This window comes from Pseudophryne corroboree, chromosome 1 (genome assembly GCF_028390025.1).
Source record: "Pseudophryne corroboree isolate aPseCor3 chromosome 1, aPseCor3.hap2, whole genome shotgun sequence".
NCBI lineage: Eukaryota > Metazoa > Chordata > Amphibia > Anura > Myobatrachidae > Pseudophryne > Pseudophryne corroboree.
Window position 1 is genome coordinate 714,479,118 of NC_086444.1, and position 23,588 is coordinate 714,502,705.

Below are 23,588 nucleotides of genomic sequence, written 5' to 3' on the forward strand. Positions count from 1 at the left end.
AGGAACGCCAGATCTGACTCGGCGAGATTCAAGAAGCTTACCACTGTTGCCAGACACTTCTTACAATTCCACGACAGTCGTACAGAGGATCTCAGTATCTTTGGCCTCGAACACGTCCGTTTGGGACTCAGAGGTGGTGACTCCAATATTGCACTTCAAAAGAAGGAATCAGAGTGGATCTTTAAATTGGACACTCTCATGCCAAGGGGTCTCAATGAATACATCAACTACAGCATCTTTCTACAATCGTAAACACCAGCAATTCAACCATTCTTCTTCTTTTTTTCACCCCTGATCCCTCCCCTTGCCTTTCCCTCCCCCATCCATCCCTCCCCCCCTTTCCATCCCCCCCCTTTTTTTTTTCTTTTTTTCCTCCTCTCTTTCTCTCCTTTTTTCTCCTTGTTCCTATATTTTTATATTTTTTATTTCCATTTTTTATTTCCATTCTTTACTCTCACTACTTTCTTTCTTTCATTCTTTCTTTTATTTCCTATTTTCAACTTTTTCTTACATTTTTTCTTCCATCTCTTCACTTCCATCTCCACATTTTCCACCCCCTTTCCTCACCATTCTGCCACTAATCACCTCCCTCCCCCCCTTCACATACCACCCCCCTTTCCCCCCCCTTTTTTTCACCACAACATGTCCACATTCATTTCATTTTATATTGCAGTGCTTCACCATTTCTCACCTCAATTTTCAACTTTTCCCACCCCCATCCTTCACTATCCACACATAACTTACACAATTACATAACACTCTCTCTCCCCCCTCCCCCGCACACCACAGGCTCACATTCACATACACCACAAACACACATTCCTTTCAGTCACTTATACATAGAGGCCCTTTTCCCCCTTTCCCTTCTCCTTTTTCACACACCACCCAATCATCACAGACCACTCCCCAGCACCACCAATCCCCCGACGCATATTTTCTAGCACATTTTTATTTTTATATTTATATTTATTTTTATTTTCATATTTATATTCATTTTTATTTATTTTTATATTTATTTTAATTTTTATATTTATTTTATTTATATATTTATTATTTATATTTATTTTTATTTACTTTTACTTTCATATTTACTTTTATTTATTTCTATTTCAAATTTATATTTATTTTTGTTACTATTTTTATATTTATTTTTGTATTTATATTAATTTATTTATATATTTTTTTATTTATTTTATTCCTATTCATTTCTATTTTTTTCATTATTATTATAGTCACATTCATTTTCATTCACATTTATTTCCACATTTACTTTCTCATATTTTCCTATACTTCAATCTGCAACATCATTTTCATTATATTCATTACCTCATCACACTTTATACCTATAATTTCACATCAATTCCTTCTTTCTTTTCTATTCTTTTCTCTATTTCATTCTCATTCTCCTTTTTTCTTTTAATTCCACCAATTGCCTGCACACTTTTTTCCTTTTTTCCCCCCCTATTTTCTAGCACATTCATCACATAGTTCTAGTCCTTTTTCCCTCTCCTTTTCCAACATGGCTGCCACCAACATCATGCCAGCAGCTTCAGGATAGGAACAATCAACTGTCCGTCTTTCATTTCCACATATCATAGGTTGAAGCGTCATTCAAATACCGTCCACAAGAGAGCTCTCGTGATCAAGCCTCGTAAGGTGAAACGTACGTCGGAAACACGTCATCCAGTGACGTCATCGCGATACCGCCCGATCCGGAAGCGGGTGGCCGCGGCTATCATCGCTCACAGCGGAGAACTCCAGGGGACGTCTAAACAGACACCACTAATCAAGTGGTGGGGGTAAAGTACACTATACCACCAGGGCAATTGAACATTACTTGCCTAAGGACCTGCACACTCCTCTCCCCTGAACCTCGCCTCAATCATAGTGGCACTGCATGTACCTGCAAACGTAATTTATAACAATACAGCATTGGGGCCATCAGTACCTGCAGAATACTTTTCCACAAGGCATCATTACATTATTAGTTTTGAATTCCCCGCACATACTAAGGATAACTACCAAATATTTATTTATCTATCACAATAGGGACCAAAGTAATGCTTTGGAGCCAGCCTTGAGCTCAAAAGTGTGTCTCTTTTTTTTATTTATGAACTTAGTTTGTCAAATTAATCAAATTAACCAATGTCAAACTCTACCTCTATATACCATTAAGAGTTCAGTTATTTTTGGAGCCAGCCTTGAGCTCAATGTGTTTTTCCGTTTGTTTGCTATGAATTTGCCCTTGTTTTTGTTTAATCAATGAACTTATTGTGCACTAATCAGCTGATTCATTTCAGCCCTGCATTGCCCTGATTGGGTTTTCCCATTCCCTTTTTAATCTTTCTCAGAATAATCATTCAATGTTTCGTTTATTTATCAATCAATCAATGCAAATGTAACGGGCATTGTCTTGAACCATTATAGCTCCATCAGTTTGGCTCCTACAAGGACTGTCATCTCGGTCTAGGACCTTTTCTTTTCTTTCATTTTTTTCTGAATTTTCATTAATTAATTGTTTACCTATTCAGTCTTGTGCACATTTTTCATGAATTATTTAATTATTCATGTTTTTATTCATTCATTTATTCCTGCACTGTCACTTTATTGGTAATATTGAGCCAGCATTCAGCTCCTATTTAGCCAGTATTAATTAATTATTCATTTTTCATTCATTCAATTATTCCTGCACTGTCACTTTATTGTTAATATTGAGCCAGCTTTCAGCTCCTATTGAGCAAGTTCTATTAGAGCACTACTAGTCTATATACTTTGTGAGAAGACAGTTTTCAGGATCCCTTAATTTTCACCAATAATCCATATTCAGTATTCACATTCCTGTCTCTCTCCAAACTCTTGCTTCAAAATTCAATTTTCTATCCCTTATACACTCTCTCATCTGGAAATACAATTTCGAACTATCAACAGTTTTGATTTATGTATAGTACAGACAGCAGAAGTGGTAATCTCTTCTCCTTCAACAAACGGCCCACGGCCATACTACCCTGAATACGCCCGATCTTGTCCGATCTCGGAAGCTAAGCAGGTATAGCCTGGTCAGTACTAGGAAGGGGAACCTCCTGAGAATACCAGGTGCAGTGGGCCATTTTCCAAGGAGACCTTCATCCCTATCACTTTTCCTTTTCTTTCCCTCTCTTTTTCCTAAAATTATTTTTCCACAGTCAGACACCATCCCTAGATTTGACCATCATTTGCTTGCACTTTTCGTCCCTTACCATAACTTGTGAAGTTATCCAAGGTATATATACATATTTTCACCTACATAACGATCTTGTACCATATATGCTAAAAAGGTCAACAAGATCCTCCTATTAGTAGCATCATTTGATTGCCAATCATCATATTTTTACATTTTTATAATTTTTTATACAAGGATCAATTAAAGGTTAAGTTTTAATTACTGACATCTCCATTTACATCACACCTATTTAATAATCAAGAGTGCTCCCAAAAAAGGGTTTTTTGTCTTTTCTCTTATCTTCAATGTAGTTCATCTACAAATTTCCTGGGAGCACCACCAATCAAAAAGCAGTTCTGAAATTGTGTTGTAAACTGCTCTCATATTGGTTAACATATCATTCTAATATTTACACACTTATATGGTACTGGTGCAGATTCACACTCATCCTAGTAGCACAGAATCTAACTGGAATCTGGAGGAGGGGCATAGAGGGAGGAGCCAGTTCACACCCCTTTTAAAGTGCCCATGTCTCCTGCGGATCCCATCTATACCCCATGGTTCTTGAAGCATCCCCAGCATCCTTTAGGACATATGAGAAAAATAGATCTTTGAAATCAATATTAGCTCTCAGTCATTTGGGTACAAATGGGAATAAAGAACCCGGGATGCGATTGGTTAACCACAAAACCCATGGGATGCTATAAATGTGGACAATCACGCTGTACAACATGCACCCACATGCCATAGAAGACGACCTTTTTGAATTTACCAGGGAGTGAGGATCTGTATAAACTTTGTTCATTTATGAACTGTGATTCTAAGTTTATTATCTACTTACTTACCTGTGGGTGTGGCCTCAATTATGTAGGCAGAACCACAAAACCCATACATGTGCGGTTTATGGAACACTGCAGGAATATTCTAAATCGTAATAATTTACAGTGTCTCACGTCATTTTAGTCAGATCCATGATGGAAATCCAAAGAGTTTATCAATAGTATGCACAGAACATATCGCACCTACACCAAGAGTCGGGGACAGATTTAACAAATTGTGCTGCAGAGAAATATACTGGATGTTTAAATTTAACTCTACATCCGGATGGACTGATTGAAAGTATCAAACTTAATACCATTCCTTAGGGGTTACTTTATGCTTTACAAAATTATCCCCTTATTCCTAAATTAGGATTTTTTTCCCTTCTTTTGATATATAATCTGTTTTTTGATATTGTGTGTTTTGTAACAATGAAATACAGGGAATATATTTAGATTTACAGTGGGGATTGAAAGTTTAGGCACCCCAGGCAAAAATTCATTTTAATGTGCAAAAAGAAGCCAAGGAAAGATGGAAAAATCTCCAAACGGCATCAAATCACAGATTAGACATTCTTACAACATGTCAAAAAAAGTTTGATTTTATTTCCATCATTTACACTTTCAAAAGAACAGAAAACAAAAAATGGCGTCTGCAAAAGTTTGGCCACCCTGCAGAGTTAATACCTTGTACTGCCCCCTTTGGCAAGTATCACAGCTTGTAAACGCTTTTTGTAGGCAGCCAAGAGTCTTTCAATTCTTGTTTGAGGTATCTTCGCCCATTCTTCCTTACAAAAGTCTTCCAGTTCTTTGAGATTCCTGGGCGGTCTGTGACGCACTGCTCTTTTAAGGTCTATCCATAGATTTTCAATTATGTTGAGGTTTGGAGATTGTGAAGGCCATGGCAAAACCTTCAGTTTACGCCTCTTGATGTAATCCACCCTGGATTTTGAGGTGTGTTTAGAATCATTATCCATTTGTAGAAGCCAGCCTCTCTTTAACTTCAGCTTTTTCACAGATGGCATCAAGTTAGCGTCCAAAATTTGCTGGAATCTTATTGAATCCATTTTTCCTTCTACTCGTGAAATGTTCCCTGTGCCATTGGCTGCAATACAACCCCAAAGCATGATTGATCCACCCCCATGCTTAACAGTTGGACAGAGGTTCTTTTCATTAAATTCTGTGCCCTTCCTTCTCCAAACGTACCTTTGCTCATTGCGGACAAAAAGTTATATTTTAATCTCATCGGTCCACAGAACTTTATTCCAAAATGCATCAGGCTTGTCTATATGTTCATTTGCAAACTTCAAACGCTGATTTTTGTGGTGAGGACGTAGAAGAGGTTTTCTTCTGATGACTCTTCCATGAAGACCATATTTGTACAAGTATCTCTTTATAGTGGAATAGTGTACCACAGCTCCAGTGTCTGCCGGATCTTCCTGGAGGGATCATGCAGTCAAACGTGGATTTTGACTTGCTTTTCTCACAATCCTGCGAGCTGTTCTGTCTGATATTTTTCTTGGTCTTCCAGATCTTGCTTTAACTTCCACTGTTCCTGATGACTGCCATTTCTTAATTACATTCCGAACAGAGGATATGGGCATCTGATAACGCTTTGCTATCTTCTTATAGCCTTCTCCTGCTTTGTGAGCGTCAACTATTCTCAGTTTCAGTGTTCTACACAACTGCTTAGAGGAACCCATGGTGCTGATTTTTGGAGCAAGGTCAGATGAGTCTGGGCTTTTAAAACCTTTGAGATTGACATCACCTGGTCTTTCCAGACGATGATTGAGAACAATCCATGACACTGCCAGGTCTCAGCTGTCCAAACGGGGCAGTACAAGGTATTAACTCTGCAGGGTGCCCAAACTTTTGCAGACGCCATTTTTTGTTTTCTGTTCTTTTGAAAGTGTAAATGATGGAAATAAAATCAAACTTTTTTTGACATGTTATAAGAATATCTAATCTGTAATTTGATGCCTTTTGGAGATTTTTCCATCTTTCCTTGGTTTCTTTTTGCACGTTAAAATGAATTTTTGCCTGGGGTGCCCAAACTTTCAATCCCCACTGTAATGTATTTCCCTTTGTTATTTTTCCCTGGTATTTCCCATAGTGAGTTAATAGGGAAAAATATGGGACAACCAATGACAAGAGAAAGTATACAGGCTGTCACCCTAAATATCTACTTATCAACATAGCCTGATACATTGAGTATTAATCTACTTGATAGCGATATAAGATATACTCAATGATATTAGGCTTTGAATATTGGAATGAATTGTTATATTTATATATTATTCGTATTTCAATCTTTAAACCATCTCTATTTTGATAATTAAGATGAAATATTCTGACTTTTTATAAGTTTATGAGTTTAAATAAATAGAAATATGTTTGGTTCTATTATTATCCTTTTGATATTTATGCGTTGTACTTGAGGTCATCATAACAATATGAATATAAAGAATAATCTGGTCTCCATGATGATATAATGTTAAACTGATTGTGTGACTATCAGTATTTAAATGGTATAAGAACAGCAGCGTTTTACGCCATATCTATTTTTCACCACTCTGTCACCTTTAATTAAGTCTTTCTAAACTGTATATATCTTTGAATGAGTAAACCTGTGGAACGCAGCACCAACATCAGTGGAACGCAGCGTCCCGTTCGGGTGCTCATACTGTATGATGAATTGCTAGATCCTGATTGCGTGGCCAAGGAGGGTCACGTGACCGGATCAGTACTGAATATGGCTCATTTACGGGCCTATGTGAAGAACAAGGATGTGCCTGGTCCGGTCACGTGATCTTGACAAGTCACGTGATCGAAACATCAGGAAGAGCCTGTCTGCAAATGCAGATTGGCTGAGACCTGGTCACGTGATCGGGGGCGATCACGTGACCAAGAAGTGGGGAATAGTATTCCAACTGTTTTATAAAGAATAAACATTCGTTTTCAAACTCTCCTATGATTATTAGATATGTGTACCAATAGGACAGCCTTCTGAGGAACAATTGTACTGTTTTACTAAGATGTTTTATGCACTGGCATCAGGTGTCTCTACTCCCCTTAAATTAATAGGGTATATAAACAAGGTCTGGGCAGCATGTGGTATCTGCTCCTGAGGAAGCTGGCAGCCATTAGAGCAGCGAAATGCGTTGAGCTTCTTTATTGACCACCGGTACTGCATCCACTTCTACTTTATTTCTGCCAATTGGACTTATTTGCTCCCATTGGACCTTTACAAGTAATCTGCTATCACTGCTGGGTGGACTCAGTAATAGTTCTGCTGTGTGGACCTGCTTATCTGTAACGTCTGTGAGGAATTGCTGTGGACCTAATTTCTCTACTTACTATCTGGACTGATACCTGTGTACTGTTTCTGGGCTATATTTACTTGTTTCCTGTAATTATCTACTCCTGTGTGCAGTGAGAAATAAACCATCACTTTGGTTTCATCGGCTCTGTGTCTGAGTGATTAGAAGAACCCCATATACCCAGTTATGTTGCAATGAAATTGCTACCGCTCAACAGCATTAAAGAACCCCCCCACCCAAAAAAAAAAGGAACTCAAAACAAGTATTTATTTTGTGAAAATTTTATTTAAAACAAAACAATCTTGTTCCATTCTACGAAGGAAAACAGGGTCATATGTACTAAACCTCCATCGGGTCATATATTAAGGGACTAAAGAAATGCACACAAAAAATTATGTATAATAGATCACAAAAAGCGATCTTAAGGTATCGGTTTAATGAATAATGGCAATCTAAAGATGGCAAGTATAAAAAGACTTTAGATTCAACAATCCTAGAAAAGTTGTACTAGGATATCATCATACGTGGAGCAATACTCATTGACATCAGCTCTTGGAACAGTAGTTTACAGGCATAAGGCATTCGCACCAAGGATATCTGGGGGAAAGATAAAAAAAAAGAGAGTTTATATGAAAATAGCATTCTTTAGTTTATGTTTAATTTGCAATCTATTTTTATGCTACCTTTTACAGTGTGTCTACTTACATCCGAGTCCTCTTACATCTTTGCTCCGTAACACGTGAGTGCCGTGTGACTCTGTAGCGCTGAGCATCTTTTTTTGTGGTTTTTCTCCATGAAAATGTGACTTAGATGCAAAGTAATATAATAGGACGCACAAGCAACTTCTGCTGATTAAAATTATATGCAGAAAGCCTATATACTGTGTGTGACTGCGACTGTATTTGCATACAAAATGCCGTGCTACAGTTGGTTTCATGGAAAGCACTGTAAAGTGGCATTTCTGATGCAGATATAGCCGCAAACACACAGAATATAGGCATGCTGCATATCATTTTAATCAGCAGCAGTTTTTTGTGTGCGTCCTATTACATTACTTTGCGTCTAAGATGCATTTTCGCGGGGGGGGGGGGGGGGAAATACGCTTGACGATACAGAGTCCCGCCACGGCATGGCACAACTTGAAGGGCTGTTTAGCGTGACTGCAGAAAGCATGCAAGAGGACTCCTCTGTAGATTACGGTGTTTAAAGAAATGCTAAACCAAAATGCTTTGTATAAAAGTTGTTGGTAACAATGTATACCAGTGGTTCTCATCGCCAGTCCTCAAGTACAACCAACAGGTCACATTTTTGTAGATTTCCTTAATCATGCACAGTTATGTACTTTGCTGGGTCAGTAATTATCCCACGCAGAAAATAAAGAGAAAATGCAGGTGCACACTCCGTGTGCAGATACAAAGAGCTACCTGGTTGATCCTGCCAGTAGCATATGCTTGTCTCAAAGATTAAGCCATGCACGTGTAAGTACACACGGCCGGTACAGTGAAACTGCGAATGGCTCATTAAATCAGTTATGGTTCTAAGTTATTATTCTGCTAATCAGAATAATAATAAACTCTGCAACATAAAGTAGATTTGAGGAGCTTAGCTTAATTTTGGAAAAAAACAACCGTTAATAGGGTACCTCATCTGGTGGGTCTCTAACACGAAGGTTAAAGTCCAGGGCTCAGAAACCCCCAGACCAGCACAAACCAACCATCCCAATGCATTATACTAGTGAGAGGTTTAAGTGTTAAAGGGTGTTACATTACTAATGAAGCAGCAGCAGCTGCGTATTGCGAGTGTGACATGTCATAATTAGTGATAAAAAACTAATACACATGTAAAAAAACCCAATCAATTTAGGCGCTAAAAAAGTGCTAGATTAAGGCTTACAATATGATGCCCCAAAGCAGCCAGGCCACACCAACCCAGGGGGCCCTACTCATCCCTAAAACTGACTAATTGTATTACTTTATTCAGGACTTAACAATCAAACTGCAAGGAGAAAGTACATTGAAAGATATTTGCATTCCCTATCTATGTAGATTTTTACTCACATGGGTTTTGTTTCGGCAACCTCTACATTCATAGGTGTGAGTCCTGGTGTTTGCAATGGCCATCAGCCCACAGAGATTGCAGACATGTACTTGATAAGGATCAGATGCTTCAAATAATCGCTCACGGAGAAACTGTGCAGCACCATGTGCAATCTGACAATCTCGTTCCATTTCTCCAAAACGTAGACCACCATCACTGTGTGTTAAAAATAGGATTTTAATACCTACCGGTAAATGCTTTTCTCCTAGTCCGTAGAGGATGCTGGGGACTCCAAAAGGACCACGGGGTATAGACGGGATCCGCAGGAGACATGGGCACACTATAAGACTTTGAATGGGTGTGAACTGGCTCCTCCCTCTATGCCCCTCCTCCAGACCTCAGTTATAGGAACTGTGCCCAGGGAGACGGACATTTCGAGGAAAAGGATTTTTGTTACACTAAGGGTGAAATACATACCAGCTCACACCACAACACACCTTACAACTGGATTACCAGATAACAGTATGAACGAAAAATAGCAACAAGCTGAACATAACCGATACACAACCTTCGTGTAACCGAAAACTACAACTAACAATACAACTGCAAGCAACAGTCCGCACTGGGACGGGCGCCCAGCATTCTCTACGGACTAGGAGAAAAGGATTTACCGGTAGGTATTAAAATCCTATTTTCTCTTACGTTCTAGAGGATGCTGGGGACTCCAAAAGGACCATGGGGTCTATACCAAAGCTCCAGACTGGGCGGGAGAGTGCGGACGACTCTGCAGCACCGATTGAGCAAACATGAGGTCCCCATCATCCAGGGTATCAAACTTGTAGAACTTAGCAAAAGTGTTTGAACCCGACCACGTAGCTGCTCGGCAAAGTTGAAGTGACGAGACCCATCGGGCAGCCGCCCAAGATGAGCCCACCTTCCTAATAGAATGGGCCTTCACTGACTTCGGCAACGGCAATCCAGCCGCAGAATGAGCGTACTGAATCGTATTACAAATCCAGTGTGCAATAGTCTGCTTGGAAGCAGGATTTCCAATCTTGTTGAAAGCATACAGGACAAACAGAGCCTCCGTTTTCCTAACAAGAGCCGTTCTGGCGACATAAATTTTCAAAGCTCTTACGACATCGAGAGATTTTGGCACCGTCATGGCATCCGTAGCCACAGGCACCACAATAGGTTGATTTGTGAAACGAAGAAACCACCTTCGGCAGAAATTGTTGACGAGCCCTCAATTCCGCTCTATTCACATGGAAAATCAAATATGGGCTCTTGTGAGACAAAGCCGCCAATTCTGACACCCGTCTGGCGGATGCCAAGGCCAAAAGCATGACCACTTTCCAAGTGAAAAATTTCAACTCAACCTTTCGCAAAGGTTCAAACCAGTGAGACATAAGAAATTGTAACACCACGTCAAGATGCCACGGTGCCACGGGTGGCACAAACGGAGGATGGATATGCAGCACTCTCTTCACGAAAGTCTGAACTTCAGGAAGGGCGGCCAATTCTTTTTGAAAGAAAATAGATAAAGCCGAAATCTGCACTTTGATGGAACCCAATTTCAGGCCTGCATCCACGTCTGCCTGCAAAAATGGAGGAAACGACCCAGCTGAAACTCCTCCATAGGAGCTTTCTTGGCTTCACACCACAACACATTTTCTCCAAATACAGTGATAATGCTTCGCAGTGACCTCCTTTCTAGCCTTAAGTAGAGTGGGGATGACTTCCCCAGGAATACCCTTTCGAGCTATGATTTGGCGTTCAACCTCCACGCCATCAAATGCAGCCGAGGTAAGTCTTGAAATACGCATAGCCCCTGCAGTAACAGGTCCTCTCTGAGAGGAAGCGGCCAAGGATCTTCTATGAGCAATTTCTGAAGATCCGGATACCAGGCCCTCCGTGGCCAATCTGGAACGACGAGTACTGCCGGAACCCTTGTTCGTCTTATGATCCTCAACACTTTTGGAATGAGAGGAAGTGGAGGGAACACATACACTGACTGAAACACCCACGGAGTTACCAGGGCGTCCACAGCACTGGCTTTGGGATCCCTTGACCTGGAACAATACCTTGGAAGCTTCTTGTTGAGGCAAGACGCAATCATGTCTATTTGAGGAATTCCCGAACGACTTCTCACTTCTGTAAATACCTCTTAATGAACAGCCCACTCTCCTGGATGGAGATCGTGTCTGCAGAGGAAGTCTGCTTCCCAGTTGTCCATGCCCGGAAGGAAGACTGCTGACAGAGCGCTCACGTGCTTTTCCGCCCAGCGGAGAACTCTTGTGGCCTCCGCCATCACGGCTCTGCTCTTTGTTCCGCCCTGGCGGTTTACGTACGCCACCGCTGTTACGTTGTCCGACTGAATCAGGACAGGTAGACCTCGAAGAAGGTGTTCCGCTTGCAGAAGGCCGTTGTAAATGGCTCTTAACTCCAGAACGTTTATGTGGAGACAAGTTTCATGGCTTGACCATTTTCCCTGGAAACTTCTTCCTTGTGTGACTGCTCCCCAGCTTCGGAGACTTGAATCCGTGGTCAGCAGGACCCAATCCTGGATCTCGAACCTGTGTCCCTCTAGAAGGTGAGAACTTTGCAGCCACCACAGGAGAGAAATTCTGGTACTGGAATATAGACTTATTTTCCGGTGCATGTGCAGGTGAGACCCGGACCATTTGTCCAGCAGGTCCCACTGAAACACCCGGGCATGAAACCTGCCAAACTGAATGGCTTCGTAAGCCGCAACCATCTTCCCTAGCACTCGAGTGCATTGATGAATCTACACTCTTGCCGGTTTCAGAATCTCCTTGACCATGCATTGGATTTCCAGAGCTTTTTCCGCTGGAAGAAACACTCTCTGCAGTTCCGTGTCCACGATCATGCCCAAGAAAGGCAGCCGAGTTGTCGGAATCAACTGAGACTTTGGCAAATTTAGAATCCAACCATGATGTTGCAGAACCGTCAGGGAGAGTTCCACATTTCTTAGCAACTGCTCCTTCGATCTCGCCTTTATCAGGAGATCGTCCAAGTACGGGATAATTATGACACCCTGCTTGCGTAGGAGTACCATCATTTCCGCCATCACTTTGGTGAAGACCCTCGGGGTTGTGGAAAGCCCAAATGGCAACGTCTGAAATTGGTAATCTATAATCCTGCACATCTCAGGAAAGCTTGATGTGGAGGAAATATCGGGACGTGTAAGTAGGCATCTTTTATGTCGACTGACGCCATAAAATCCCCCCCTTCTAGACTGGAGATCACAGCTCGAAGAGATTCCATCTTGAACTTGAAAGTTTTCAAATACAGATTGAGGGATTTTAGGTTCAGGATCGGTTCGACTGAGCCGTCCGGCTTTGGCATGACAAAGGGGCTCGAATAAAACCCTTCTCCCCACTGGGACAGGGGTACCGGGACAATGACACTCTGTTGACACAGCTTTTGTATCGCAGCACTCACTACATCCCTTTCTGGGATAGAAACTGGCAAGGCTGATTTGAAAAATCGGGAGGGGGGGGGGGGGGGGGGGGGGGGGTAGGCACCTCCTGAAACTCCAGTTTGTACCCTAGGGACACTATGTCTAACACCCAAGGATCTAGGCCCGAGTGAAACCAGACCTGACTGCAGAGTCGGAGACGCACCCCCACCGACACGGACCGTAGGGGAGCCCCAGCGTCATGTGGTGGACTTGGCAGAAGCCGGGGAGGACTTTTGGTCCTGGGAGCCTGACACAGCAGGAGACCTTCTTCCCCTTCCTCTACCTTTTGAAGCAAGGAAGGAAGAGCCTCTTCCTTTTTTGTATTTATTAGGTCGAAAGGACTGCATCTGATAATGGGGTGCCTTTTTCTGTTGTGCAGGAACATAAGGAAGAAAAGATGACTTAACCGCTGTAGCGGTAGACACCAGGTCAGCGAGGCCGTCCCCAAACAAGACACTACCTTTATATGGGAGAGCTTCCATAGCTTTCTTGGAGTCGGAATCAGCATTCCATTGATGAACCCACAGCGCTCTCCTGGCCGAGACTGCCATGGCATTGGCCCTTGATCCCAAGAGGCCAATATCCCTCGCCGCATCCTTTAGGTAAGCTGCAGCGTCCCTGATATAACCGAGAGTCAAAAGAATGTTATCCCTATCCAGGGTATCCATGTCCGATGCCAAATTATCAGCCCACTTCGCAATAGCACTACTCACCCATGCAGACACCACGGCAGGTCTGAGGAGTGCACCCGTAGTGACATAAATGGCCTTTAATGTCGTTTCCTGCTTACGATCCGCAGGATCCTTGAGGGCAGCAGTGTCGGGAGACGAAATCGCCACCTTCTTGGACAGCCGGGACAGAGCCTAGTCCACATTGGGAGATGACTCCCACTTTTCCCTGTCGTCAGAGGGGAAAGGATATGCCATAAAAATTCTCTTGGGAATCTGCCACCTTTTATCAGGCGATTCTCAAGCCTTTTCACAAAGAGCGTTCAGTTCATGAGAGGGGGGAAACGTCACCTCAGGCTTTTTTCCCTTATACAAACAAACCCTTGTATCAGGAACAGCAGGCACTTCAGAAATATGTAAAACATCTTTAATTGCCACAATCATGTACTGAATACTCTTAACCAATTTTTGATGTAAACTGGCCTCACAATAGTCGACACTGGAGTCAGAGTCTGTGTCGGTATCCGTATCAGCTATTTGGGTAAATGAACGCTTTTGTGACCCTGAGGGGGCCTGTACCTGAGACAAGGCGCCCTCCATGGATTTTCTCCACGTTTGTGTCTGAGAATCAGATTTATCCAGTCTTTTAGACAATAACGCCACATTTGCATTCAATGTACTCAACATATTCACCCAATCAGCAGTCGGCAGTGCCGACAGAGTCACTCCCAAATCCTTCTCTGCGCCCCCAGTAACTTCCTCCGGGGAGGAGCACTCAGCCTCAGACATGTCGACACACCGTACCGACATACACACACTCACACTGGCTATAGGGGACAGACCCACAGAGAAGCCTGTTAGAGAAACACAGAGGGAGTATAACAGCTCACACCCCAGCGCCCCATATAATACTGAAAAAACGAGTTTTATGGTAAGAACTTACCTTTGTTAATACTCTTTCTGCGAGGTACACTGGGCTCCACAAGGATAGACATAGGGGTGTAGAGTAGGATCTTGATCCGAAACACCAACAGGCTCAAAAGATTTGACCTTCTTCCCAAGATGCATAGCGCCGCCTCCTATATCACCCCACCTCCATGCACAGGAGCTCAGTTTTGTTAACCAGCCCAATGCAGTAGCAAGTAAAAGAGACGACAACTGCCAGTTACCACACTCTCCCGACAGGAGAAGTTTCAGCAGCTAATGCCATACCAACCCAAAGAAGCTAGTGCGTCAGGGTGGGCGCCTTGTGGAGCCCAGTGTACCTTGCAGAAAGAGTTTTAACAAAGGTAAGTTCTTACCATAAAACTAGTTTTCTGCTGCGGGGTACACTGGGCTCCACAAGGACTGGACAATGAGGATGTCCTAAACCAGTTCCTTATGGGAGGGGACGCACTGTAGCGTGCACAAGAACCCGGCGTCCAAAGGAAGCATCCTGGGAAGCGGCAGTGTCGAAGGCATAGAACCTTATGAACGTGTTCACTGAGTACCACGTAGCCACTTTGCACAATTGTTCAAGGGTCGCACCACGGCGGGCCGCCCAAGAAGGTCCAACAGACCGAGTAGAATGGGCCTTAATGTGATCAGGAGCTGATAGACCAGCCCTCACATAAGCATGTGCAATCACCATTCTAATCCATCTGGCCAAAGTTTGCTTGTGAGCAGGCCAGCCCCGTTTGTGAAATCCAAACAGCACAAAGAGAGAATCAGATTTTTTAATAGAAGCAGTTCTCTTCACATAGATACGGAGAGCCCGTACCACATCCAAAGACCGCTCTTTGGGAGACAGATCAGGAGAAACAAGTGCCGGAACTACAATCTCCTGATTAATGTGGAACGAAGAAACCACCTTAGGTAGATAGCCGGGACGAGTCCTAAGAACCGCCCGGTCACGGTGAAATATCAGATATGGGGAACTACAGGACAAGGCACCCAAATCCGACACTCTTCTAGCTGAAGCAATAGCCAGCAGAAACACCACCTTAAAGGGAAAGCCACTTAAGGTCAGCTGAACCAAGAGGTTCAAACGGAGACTCTTGTAACGCCTCCAAAACCACGACAAGTCCCAAGGAGCCACAGGCGGGACATAGGGAGTTTGGATACGCAACACGCCCTGAGTAAAGGTATGCACATCAGGTAAGGTCGCAATCTTTCTCTGAAACCACACCAACAAGGCAGATATTTGAACCTTGAGGGAGGCCAGACGCAGGCCTAAGTCCAGGCCCTGCTGAAGAAAAGCCAACAACTTGGCTATACTAAACTTGGAAGCGTCATAATCGTTAGATGCGCACCAAACAAAGTAAGAATGCCAGACCCTATAGAAAATCCGAGCCGAAGCCGGTTTCCGGGCCCGCAACAAAGTTTGAATGACCGCCTCAGAAAACCCTTTAGCCCTTAAGACGGAAGCTTCAAGAGCCACGACGTCAAAGACAGCCGGGCTAGGTCCTGGTAGACACAGGGGCCCTGAACGAGGAGGTCTGGGTGTTGTGGAAGTAGAATTGGACGCTCTGACGATAGGCCTTGCAGGTCTGAGAACCAGTGCCGTCTGGGCCACGCTGGAGCTATGAGAAGCAGAATTCCTTTTTCTTGCTTGAACTTCCGAATTACTCTGGGCAGGAGTGACACCGGAGGGAACACGTACGGCAACCGAAACCTCCACGGTACCGCCAGCGCATCCACGAATGCTGCTTGAGGATCCCTTGTCCTTGCTCCGAAGACCAGAACCTTGTGATTGTGTCGAGACGCCATCAGATCTACGTCTGGAAGGCCCCGCCTTTCCACTAGGAGTTGAAACACTTGTGGATGGAGGCCCCACTCGCCGGCATGCACATCCTGACAACTGAGAAAGTCTGCTTCCCAATTCAGGACTCCCAGAGTGAATATTGCCGATATGGCCGGTAGATGGCGTTCTGCCCACTGTAGAATCCGTGAGACTTCCTTCATTGCTAGGCGGCTTCGAGTGCCGCCTTGATGATTTATGTAAGCCACTGTGGTGGCGTTGTCCGACTGTACTTGAACAGGACGGTTCTGAATTAAATGCTGGGCTAGGTTCAAGGCATTGAAGACCGCCCGCAACTCCAGAATATTGATCGAGAGGAGGGACTACTCCTTGGTCAACCGCCCCTGAAGGGAGTGTTGCTCCAGCACCGCGCCCCAACCTCTTAGACTGGCATCTGTCATCAACAGGACCCAGTCGGATATCCAGAACGGACGGCCCATGCACAGTTGTTGGTCCCGAAGCCACCAGAGCAGCGACAGACGGACCTCCGGAGTCAATGAGATCATTTGAGACCTGATCCGGTGAGGCAGGCCGTCTCATTTGGCTAGAATCAGCCTCTGGAGAGGGCAAGAGTGAAATTAAGCGTACTCCACCATGTCGAATGCGGACACCATGAGGCCCAGCACCTGCATCGCCGAATGTATCGACACTTGCGGACGAGATAGGAAGCAACGAATCCTGTCCTGAAGTTTCAGGACTTTCTCCTGAGACAGGAACAACCGCTGGTTGTGAGTGTCCAATAGTGCTCCCAGATGCACCATGCTCTGAGCAGGGATCAGGGATGACTTCTTCCAGTTGATGAGCCACCCATGGGCTTGCAGAAACCGGACCGTCACATCTAGATGACGCAGGAGAAGTTCTGGGGAATTTGCCAGGATTAACAAGTCGTCCAAATACGGCAGTATCCTGACCCTTTGACGGTGGAGTACCACCGTCATCACCGCCATGACTTTTGTAAAGACTCGCGGAGCCGTTGTTAAACCAAAAGGTAACGACCACAACTGGTAATGGCAGTTGCCAATCGCAAATCTCAGGTATTGCTGATGAGACATTGCTATAGGAACATGCAGGTAAGCATACTGTATATCCAGGGAGACCATGAAGTCCCCTGGTTCCAAGGCCAGAACTATAGAGCGAAGAATTTCCATGCGAAACTTGGAAACCTTCACAAACCGGTTCAATGCCTTGAGGTTGAGAATGGTCCGGGAGGACCCATTCGGTTTCGGGACTAGAAACAGCGGAGAATAGTACCCCCGGCCCCTCTGCGCAAGAGGCACCTGTACTACGACTCCTGTATCCAGGAGGGTCTGTACCACCGAATGTAGAGTGTTTGCCTTTGTCTTGTCCAACGGGACATCTGTCTGGCAAAATCTCGAGTGACAACTTCCCGTACCCAGGCATCTGAAGTGGTCTTCAACCATTCCTGGGTATACCCTAGAAGCCGGCCCTCCACCCTGGGATCCCCCAGAGGGAGGCCCGCCCCGTCATGCAGCAGGCTTATCTGTCTTGGAAGCTGGCTGACGGGCCACCCAGGCTCTTTTGGGCTTAGGCTTAACCAAGCTTGGAAATGCGGGCCTGACCTTTTGCTTTACCTGAAGGACGAAAGGGGCGAAAGGAAGTACCTTTAGCCTTCGACACAGAAGGAGCAGTACTTGGCAGACAGGCAGTTTTGGCAGTAGCCAAGTCAGCCACAATCTTATTTAAATCCTCCCCAAACAGAATATCTCCCTTAAAAGGGAGTACCTCCAGAGTTTTTCTAGAGTCAAGATCCACAGACCAGGATCTCAGCCACAATATCCGGCGAGCCAGGACTGACGTAGTAGAGGCCTTGGCTGCCAGGATACCGGCATCAGAAGCCGCCTCTTTAATATAACGAGAAGCTGTGACAATATAAGACAAGCATCGTCTAGCATGGTCAGAGAAGATTTCAGCATCTAACTCCAAGGCCCATGCTTTAATGGCCTCTGCAGCCCAAGTAGCTGCAATAGTGGGCCTTTGTGCAGCACCCGTGAGGGTGTAAATCGCTTTCAAACAACCCTCCACACGTTTATCCGTAGGCTCTTTTAGAGACGTGACGGTGGTGACCGGTAGAGCTGAGGAAACCACCATCCTAGCCACATGTGAGTCCACTGGAGGAGGCGTTTCCCAATTCTTAGACAGCTCAGGCGCGAGGGGATAGCGAGCCAGCATCTTCTTTTGAGGCGCAAACTTCGTACCCGGGTTTTCCCAGGGTTCCTGACGTACATCAATTAGGTGGTCAGAGTGAGGTAAAACTTGTTTAATCACCTTCTGACGCTTAAACCTATCTGGTTTCTTAGGAGGAACGGATGGCCCGGGATCATCCGTAATCTGCAAAATTAACTTAATAGCCTCCAAAAGATCAGGAACATCCACATGTGAACCACCCTCCCCATCAGCCGTATCCGAGTCAGATCCTGTGGGGTCAGTGTAAGTGTAGTCTTCATCAGACGAGGTGTCAGTGACAGCAGTGGATTGTGAGGAGACAAGCGCTCGCTTAGAGGACCCCTTGGACGTAGGCGAGCGACGGTCAAACTTTTTAGTAGTCAGGGACTGGTTCAACTTCTTTATTTGAGCAGTTAAATCATCCGCCCACGGTGGGTTAGCTGCAGGGACCACAAACGGTTGCACCGCCATTGGGGGTCCCATAGGGGGTGTTAGTTTATGAACTAGTGTATGCAGAAGCGTGGAAAAAGCGGCCCACGGCGGGTCATTATTTGCCCCCTGTCCCACTGGGGGGCAAGGACCCCCAGAACCAGAGCCGACAGCTGCTATATTCTCCTCATAGGTATCTGCGGCTTCAGCAACACCGGCAGTGTGTTCAGCCCCAGATCCATTACCCTCAGAAGCAGACATGATATAACTTGCAGTATCAGGTAACACAGTACAATTTGTCAGCAGCACAATACCTCTAGCCCAAACCCCTGCGCAGTGTAGTCAGCACCAGCAGAGATAAAGGAGAGATATGGTGACTAAATCACAGAGCAAAAATACGTAATACAGTATATCTTTGTGACAATCCTATATTACATAAAACCTGACGCACCAAGCCCCCTCAGGTTATAGAATATAGGGATAACAGGTTGAGTGAAAGACACGAAATGGACACCACTCAGCTATCAAATGCACACACAAATAGTCACAGTCTGTACAATGCAGAGGTTATTACTAACAATAATACTGCACTGGACTAGCTTACACAGCTATATAACAATAGATATAACAGTACACAGTAAGAACTTGATGTATATCACAGGGTAACTGTACTAGGAAACCCTGACTAAGTGCACTCTTTCTTAACTAACACGGACTAAAAAAAGGCAGGTAGAATACTTAAGTGTCTTGTAAAGTCACAGCACTGACAACCAGGCGGCTTTACATAGGAGGATTTGCCCAAGCATTCCCAGGAACAGTGAGCTGAGGGATAATGGCACCGCAGACATTGCCAGGGAGTGAGGGAGAGACAGATATGCAGCTACAGGGCGGGAACATTTGCGGGAAATGGCGCCCTGGGGCTGGGGGAGGGGCTCCAGGTCTAAGCCTTATCCCCTCTGCTGGCAAAACCACCGGGTACTGCGGGCTACTTGTAAAAAAGGTTTAGAGAGAAAACCTGACCTGCACCCATGCCCTGGTGATCTAGTGGGATCGCCTGTACTGCCACAGTGTCCACCGCCGGCGCGCGCAACCCGCCTCCCACCGGCCGCGCCGGATCGCGATAAAGTGCGGGTCCCGCGAGCGGGACCCACTTACCTCCTCCCGAAGTGCGGCCACGCGATCCCGGAGAGCCTCAGCCGTGTGTGACTAACTTGGAAGAAAACCGGAGCCTTCTGCTGTAGGTACCCGGCAACCAGGGCTCGGGAGTGTACAGAGCCGCTGGGGGAGAGATGGAGCTGCAGCAGGCAATGTCTACTGACATCCAGCACAATCTGTGCCTCTGCTGCAGCCCTTGTAGTCTTCTTTTTTCATCAGAAAAAGTTTTTTCTAGAGCTGCTGTGAGCAGCTCTTCCTGTCACATGCTTCCACTGCAAGCACCAACTACAAACTGAGCTCCTGTGCACGGAGGCGGGGTGATATAGGAGGCGGCGCTATGCATCTTGGGAAGAAGGTCAAAGCTTTTGAGCCTGTTGGTGCTTCGGATCAAGATCCTACTCTACACCCCCATGTCTATCCTTGTGGAGCCCAGTGTACCCCGCAGCAGAAATAATATATGCGCTGTTATAATAGCACCTAATTACTGTGCCCCCCCCGTTTTGCTCCCTGTACTTGATAAGGAGAGTGGAGGTCCGGGCCAGCGTCTCTGCAAGTCTGTGAAGAGAGAAAATGGTGCTGGTAAGCTGTGAGGGCTAAGCCACGCCCCCACCTCGGCGCGCTGTAGTCCTGCTCAATTTCAAATATTTATACTGGCGGGGGTCTTATATTTAGTGCCTAGGCACTTAGAATATGTCTCTTTGCCAGTTATAATGCCTCAGTAACATGCTGCCCAGGGCGCCCCCCCTGCGCCCTGCACCCTGTGAGTGCCGTTGGAAGTATGTGTGGGAGCAAGGGGAGCAGCACGACCGCTGCGCTGTACCTCTTTATTGAAGTCTTCTGCCGTCACTGAAGTCTTCTTTCTTCTATATACTCACCCGGCTTCTTTCTTCTGGCTTCTGTGAGGGGGGTGACGGCGCGGCTCCGGGAACAAGCAGCTAGGTGCACCAAGTGATCGAACCCTCTGGAGCTAATGATGTCCAGTAGCCTAAGAAGCAGAGCCTTTAACTCAGAAGAAGTAGGTCTGCTTCTCTTCCCTCAGTCCCACGATGCAGGGAGCCTGTAGCCAGCAGGTCTCCCTGAAAATAAAAAAACCTAATCTAAAGTCTTTTCAGAGAAACTCAGGAGAGCTCCCCTAGTGTGTGTCCAGTCTCTCTGGGCACAGAATCTAACTGAGGTCTGGATGACGGGCATAGAGGGAGGAGCCAGTTCACACCCAGTCAAAGTCTTTTTAGTGTGCCCATGTCTCCTGCGGATCCCGTCTATACCCCATGGTCCTTTTGGAGTCCCCAGCATCCTCTACGGACTAGGAGAAATATTATTCCAATAAATAAAAAAAATGTGCTTGGGAAGGGGGTGGTGGGCGATCCAGACAAAAACTGAACAGAAGAATGTTAAATACTTACCGTGATCTACCTTCCATTGGCTGCCTGTTCAGTATCTGTATAGGACCTCTTGCACGGGAGTGGATCTTATCATCTACCATGTGCTTTAACCTCTGATAATAAGTAGGCCCAATGAAAATCTGTGATGTGATTTTACGTCCTGTGAATCCATTGTACAGAACCTATATAAGTAATATATAAATGTAAAACAAAGTATTGGGTTACAGAAAATGATGCAGTGGCTAGACATCTCTCTATGTGCAACGGTAAGGTTTCACTCTATGCTACAATTTTATCACTGCATCTATAGTATACAGGATGAGGCAAAAATACCTCCCAGATTTTAAAGGTTAACTAAATATGCATAATCTAAAAGGGCATAGAATAGAGTTTATTTTCAGTTGGGTTTGATATGATATCGTCCAGATGGAGGCCTGCATTCGTGATACACATTTGTTGTCTATTTCTGGAGTTTCACATCACTCGGAAGGTCATTTCTGGTGCTATCACTGCAATTTCTTGGCGAAGCTCCCATTCATTTGTCTGGCTACGTTAAAAAGCAGAATTTTCGTTACTAGGTGGAAATCAATCTTTATCAGCTTCATGAAAGGATCCTACACAGCCGACAGGGCCATCTTTAAGCTGAGGACTACAAACATTGACCAAGTACCAACTGAAGGGTGCTAAACACCAAGAAATGAAGATATCATATTAAAAACTAACTGAAAAAAACTGTATTCCATACACTTTTAGATTATATACTAACATTTTGAATAGCATTTACCATGCCTTTCTGTTAACCTTTAAAATCTAGGAGGTATTTTTTGCCTCACCTTGTAGGACTACAATGAAATCGAGATAGAGATTTTTTATTAGTATTCTTTCATCGCAATTGCTAAATTTATTGCAATAAATAAGACATAGAAATTGAACTTTTGAATACTGTATTCCTTCTCTAAAGCACAACCTAAGAAAGCAGGGCACTGTAAAGAAAAGTCTCTCTCCCACCTATAACCTCCACTAACCCAACAATGAGACAAGAACAGTATAACATATTTCTGTGTTGGTTGGTCTGTTTACCTATAAAGCATCAAAGAATTAGCACTGAATACAAAGCTCCCCTTTTCCTATGTCAGCAGTATAGTAACACATAGCAGGCTATCTCAAAGAACTCAAGCCACATAACTTGCCCACGCATGTGTGGGGAAAACTGCTGTTGAAACAATGTATAAACACCGTCATTAGACCTCGCCCACTATCTTGCCCCAGATTCCTGAATGTTTTAACGCAAAAATCAGTGAATCCAGCAGCAGCGCAAGTGCTGCATACAGCCACACTTACTTGCAGGGAAGAGAACATTGAAGCAAAAATAGAATTGACATCAAAGTCTCCTTCAACAGAAGAGGTGGGATACCCAAAAATGAAAAGCCACCTGTAGGCCCATCCTACCAAAGACAGCAATGTCCACAAAAAAAGTACTAAATTACGGTAATTAATACCCGTGGCAGTGTGTTTGTTGCGTCATGCGTCAAGCAAAATGCAGCAAAAATGGTAGATGTACAAGGAAACATCTGTAACTTCATAAAACCAAGTTGATACTAGAGTTATAACATGCTTAAAAAGTGATTAAAGCAGCAATAAAAATGATAGTGTTTATACCTCATTTCCTCTAAGATGATAGCCATAGTCAGATAATAAGTTTGAGATCTTTTGCACATTAACTGCATCATTGAATGGAGTTGCATCACCAATTTCTCCCTTGTTTGCCGATACCTAAATATAAAAAAAAGAAATAAATGTAAAAAAAAAGAAATAGAATGTGGCTAAAAATATGCTCATTAGCACTGGAAAATATAGCAAGTAAGATAAATTCATAAGAGGAGTTGTCACATATTTGAAGAGGAGCAAAGTACATTTGTATTTGTTACGCAGTGACGACAGTGGTTTTAAATTACCTATTTTGAAAACTAGAGATAATGGAGGCCATTATTATTAAAAAGAAAAATGCAACTTTCATTACGTGACAATGCCTCATGCTTTTATTCAGTGATATGTGATCCCAAAGTGTGTTTTCCCTATGCATTTACAATTAAACAATTGTCTCACGTGGTTATATAAACACACACACATTTG

The 23,588-nt window shown here is 44.2% G+C and overlaps 1 protein-coding gene and 1 pseudogene across 1 annotated transcript in view; one reads left to right on the forward strand and one right to left on the reverse strand.

Annotated features, from left to right (window-relative positions):
• Window positions 1-2,987: 2,987 nt before the first annotated feature.
• On the forward strand, window positions 2,988-3,105 carry LOC134934999 (5S ribosomal RNA; annotated as a pseudogene).
• Window positions 3,106-7,602: 4,497 nt separating this feature from the next.
• Window positions 7,603-23,588, reverse strand: part of POLR2B (RNA polymerase II subunit B) — a 406,055-nt gene continuing 390,069 nt past the window's right edge. Inside the window, exons 22-25 of the mRNA XM_063915211.1 lie at window positions 23,115-23,228; window positions 21,477-21,637; window positions 9,395-9,590; window positions 7,603-7,934 (exon numbers count right to left, since the gene is read on the reverse strand). Of these exons, the coding sequence (XP_063771281.1) occupies window positions 7,845-7,934; window positions 9,395-9,590; window positions 21,477-21,637; window positions 23,115-23,228 (561 nt within the window). The 3' untranslated portion in view covers window positions 7,603-7,844. The remainder of the gene's footprint in view (window positions 7,935-9,394; window positions 9,591-21,476; window positions 21,638-23,114; window positions 23,229-23,588) is intronic.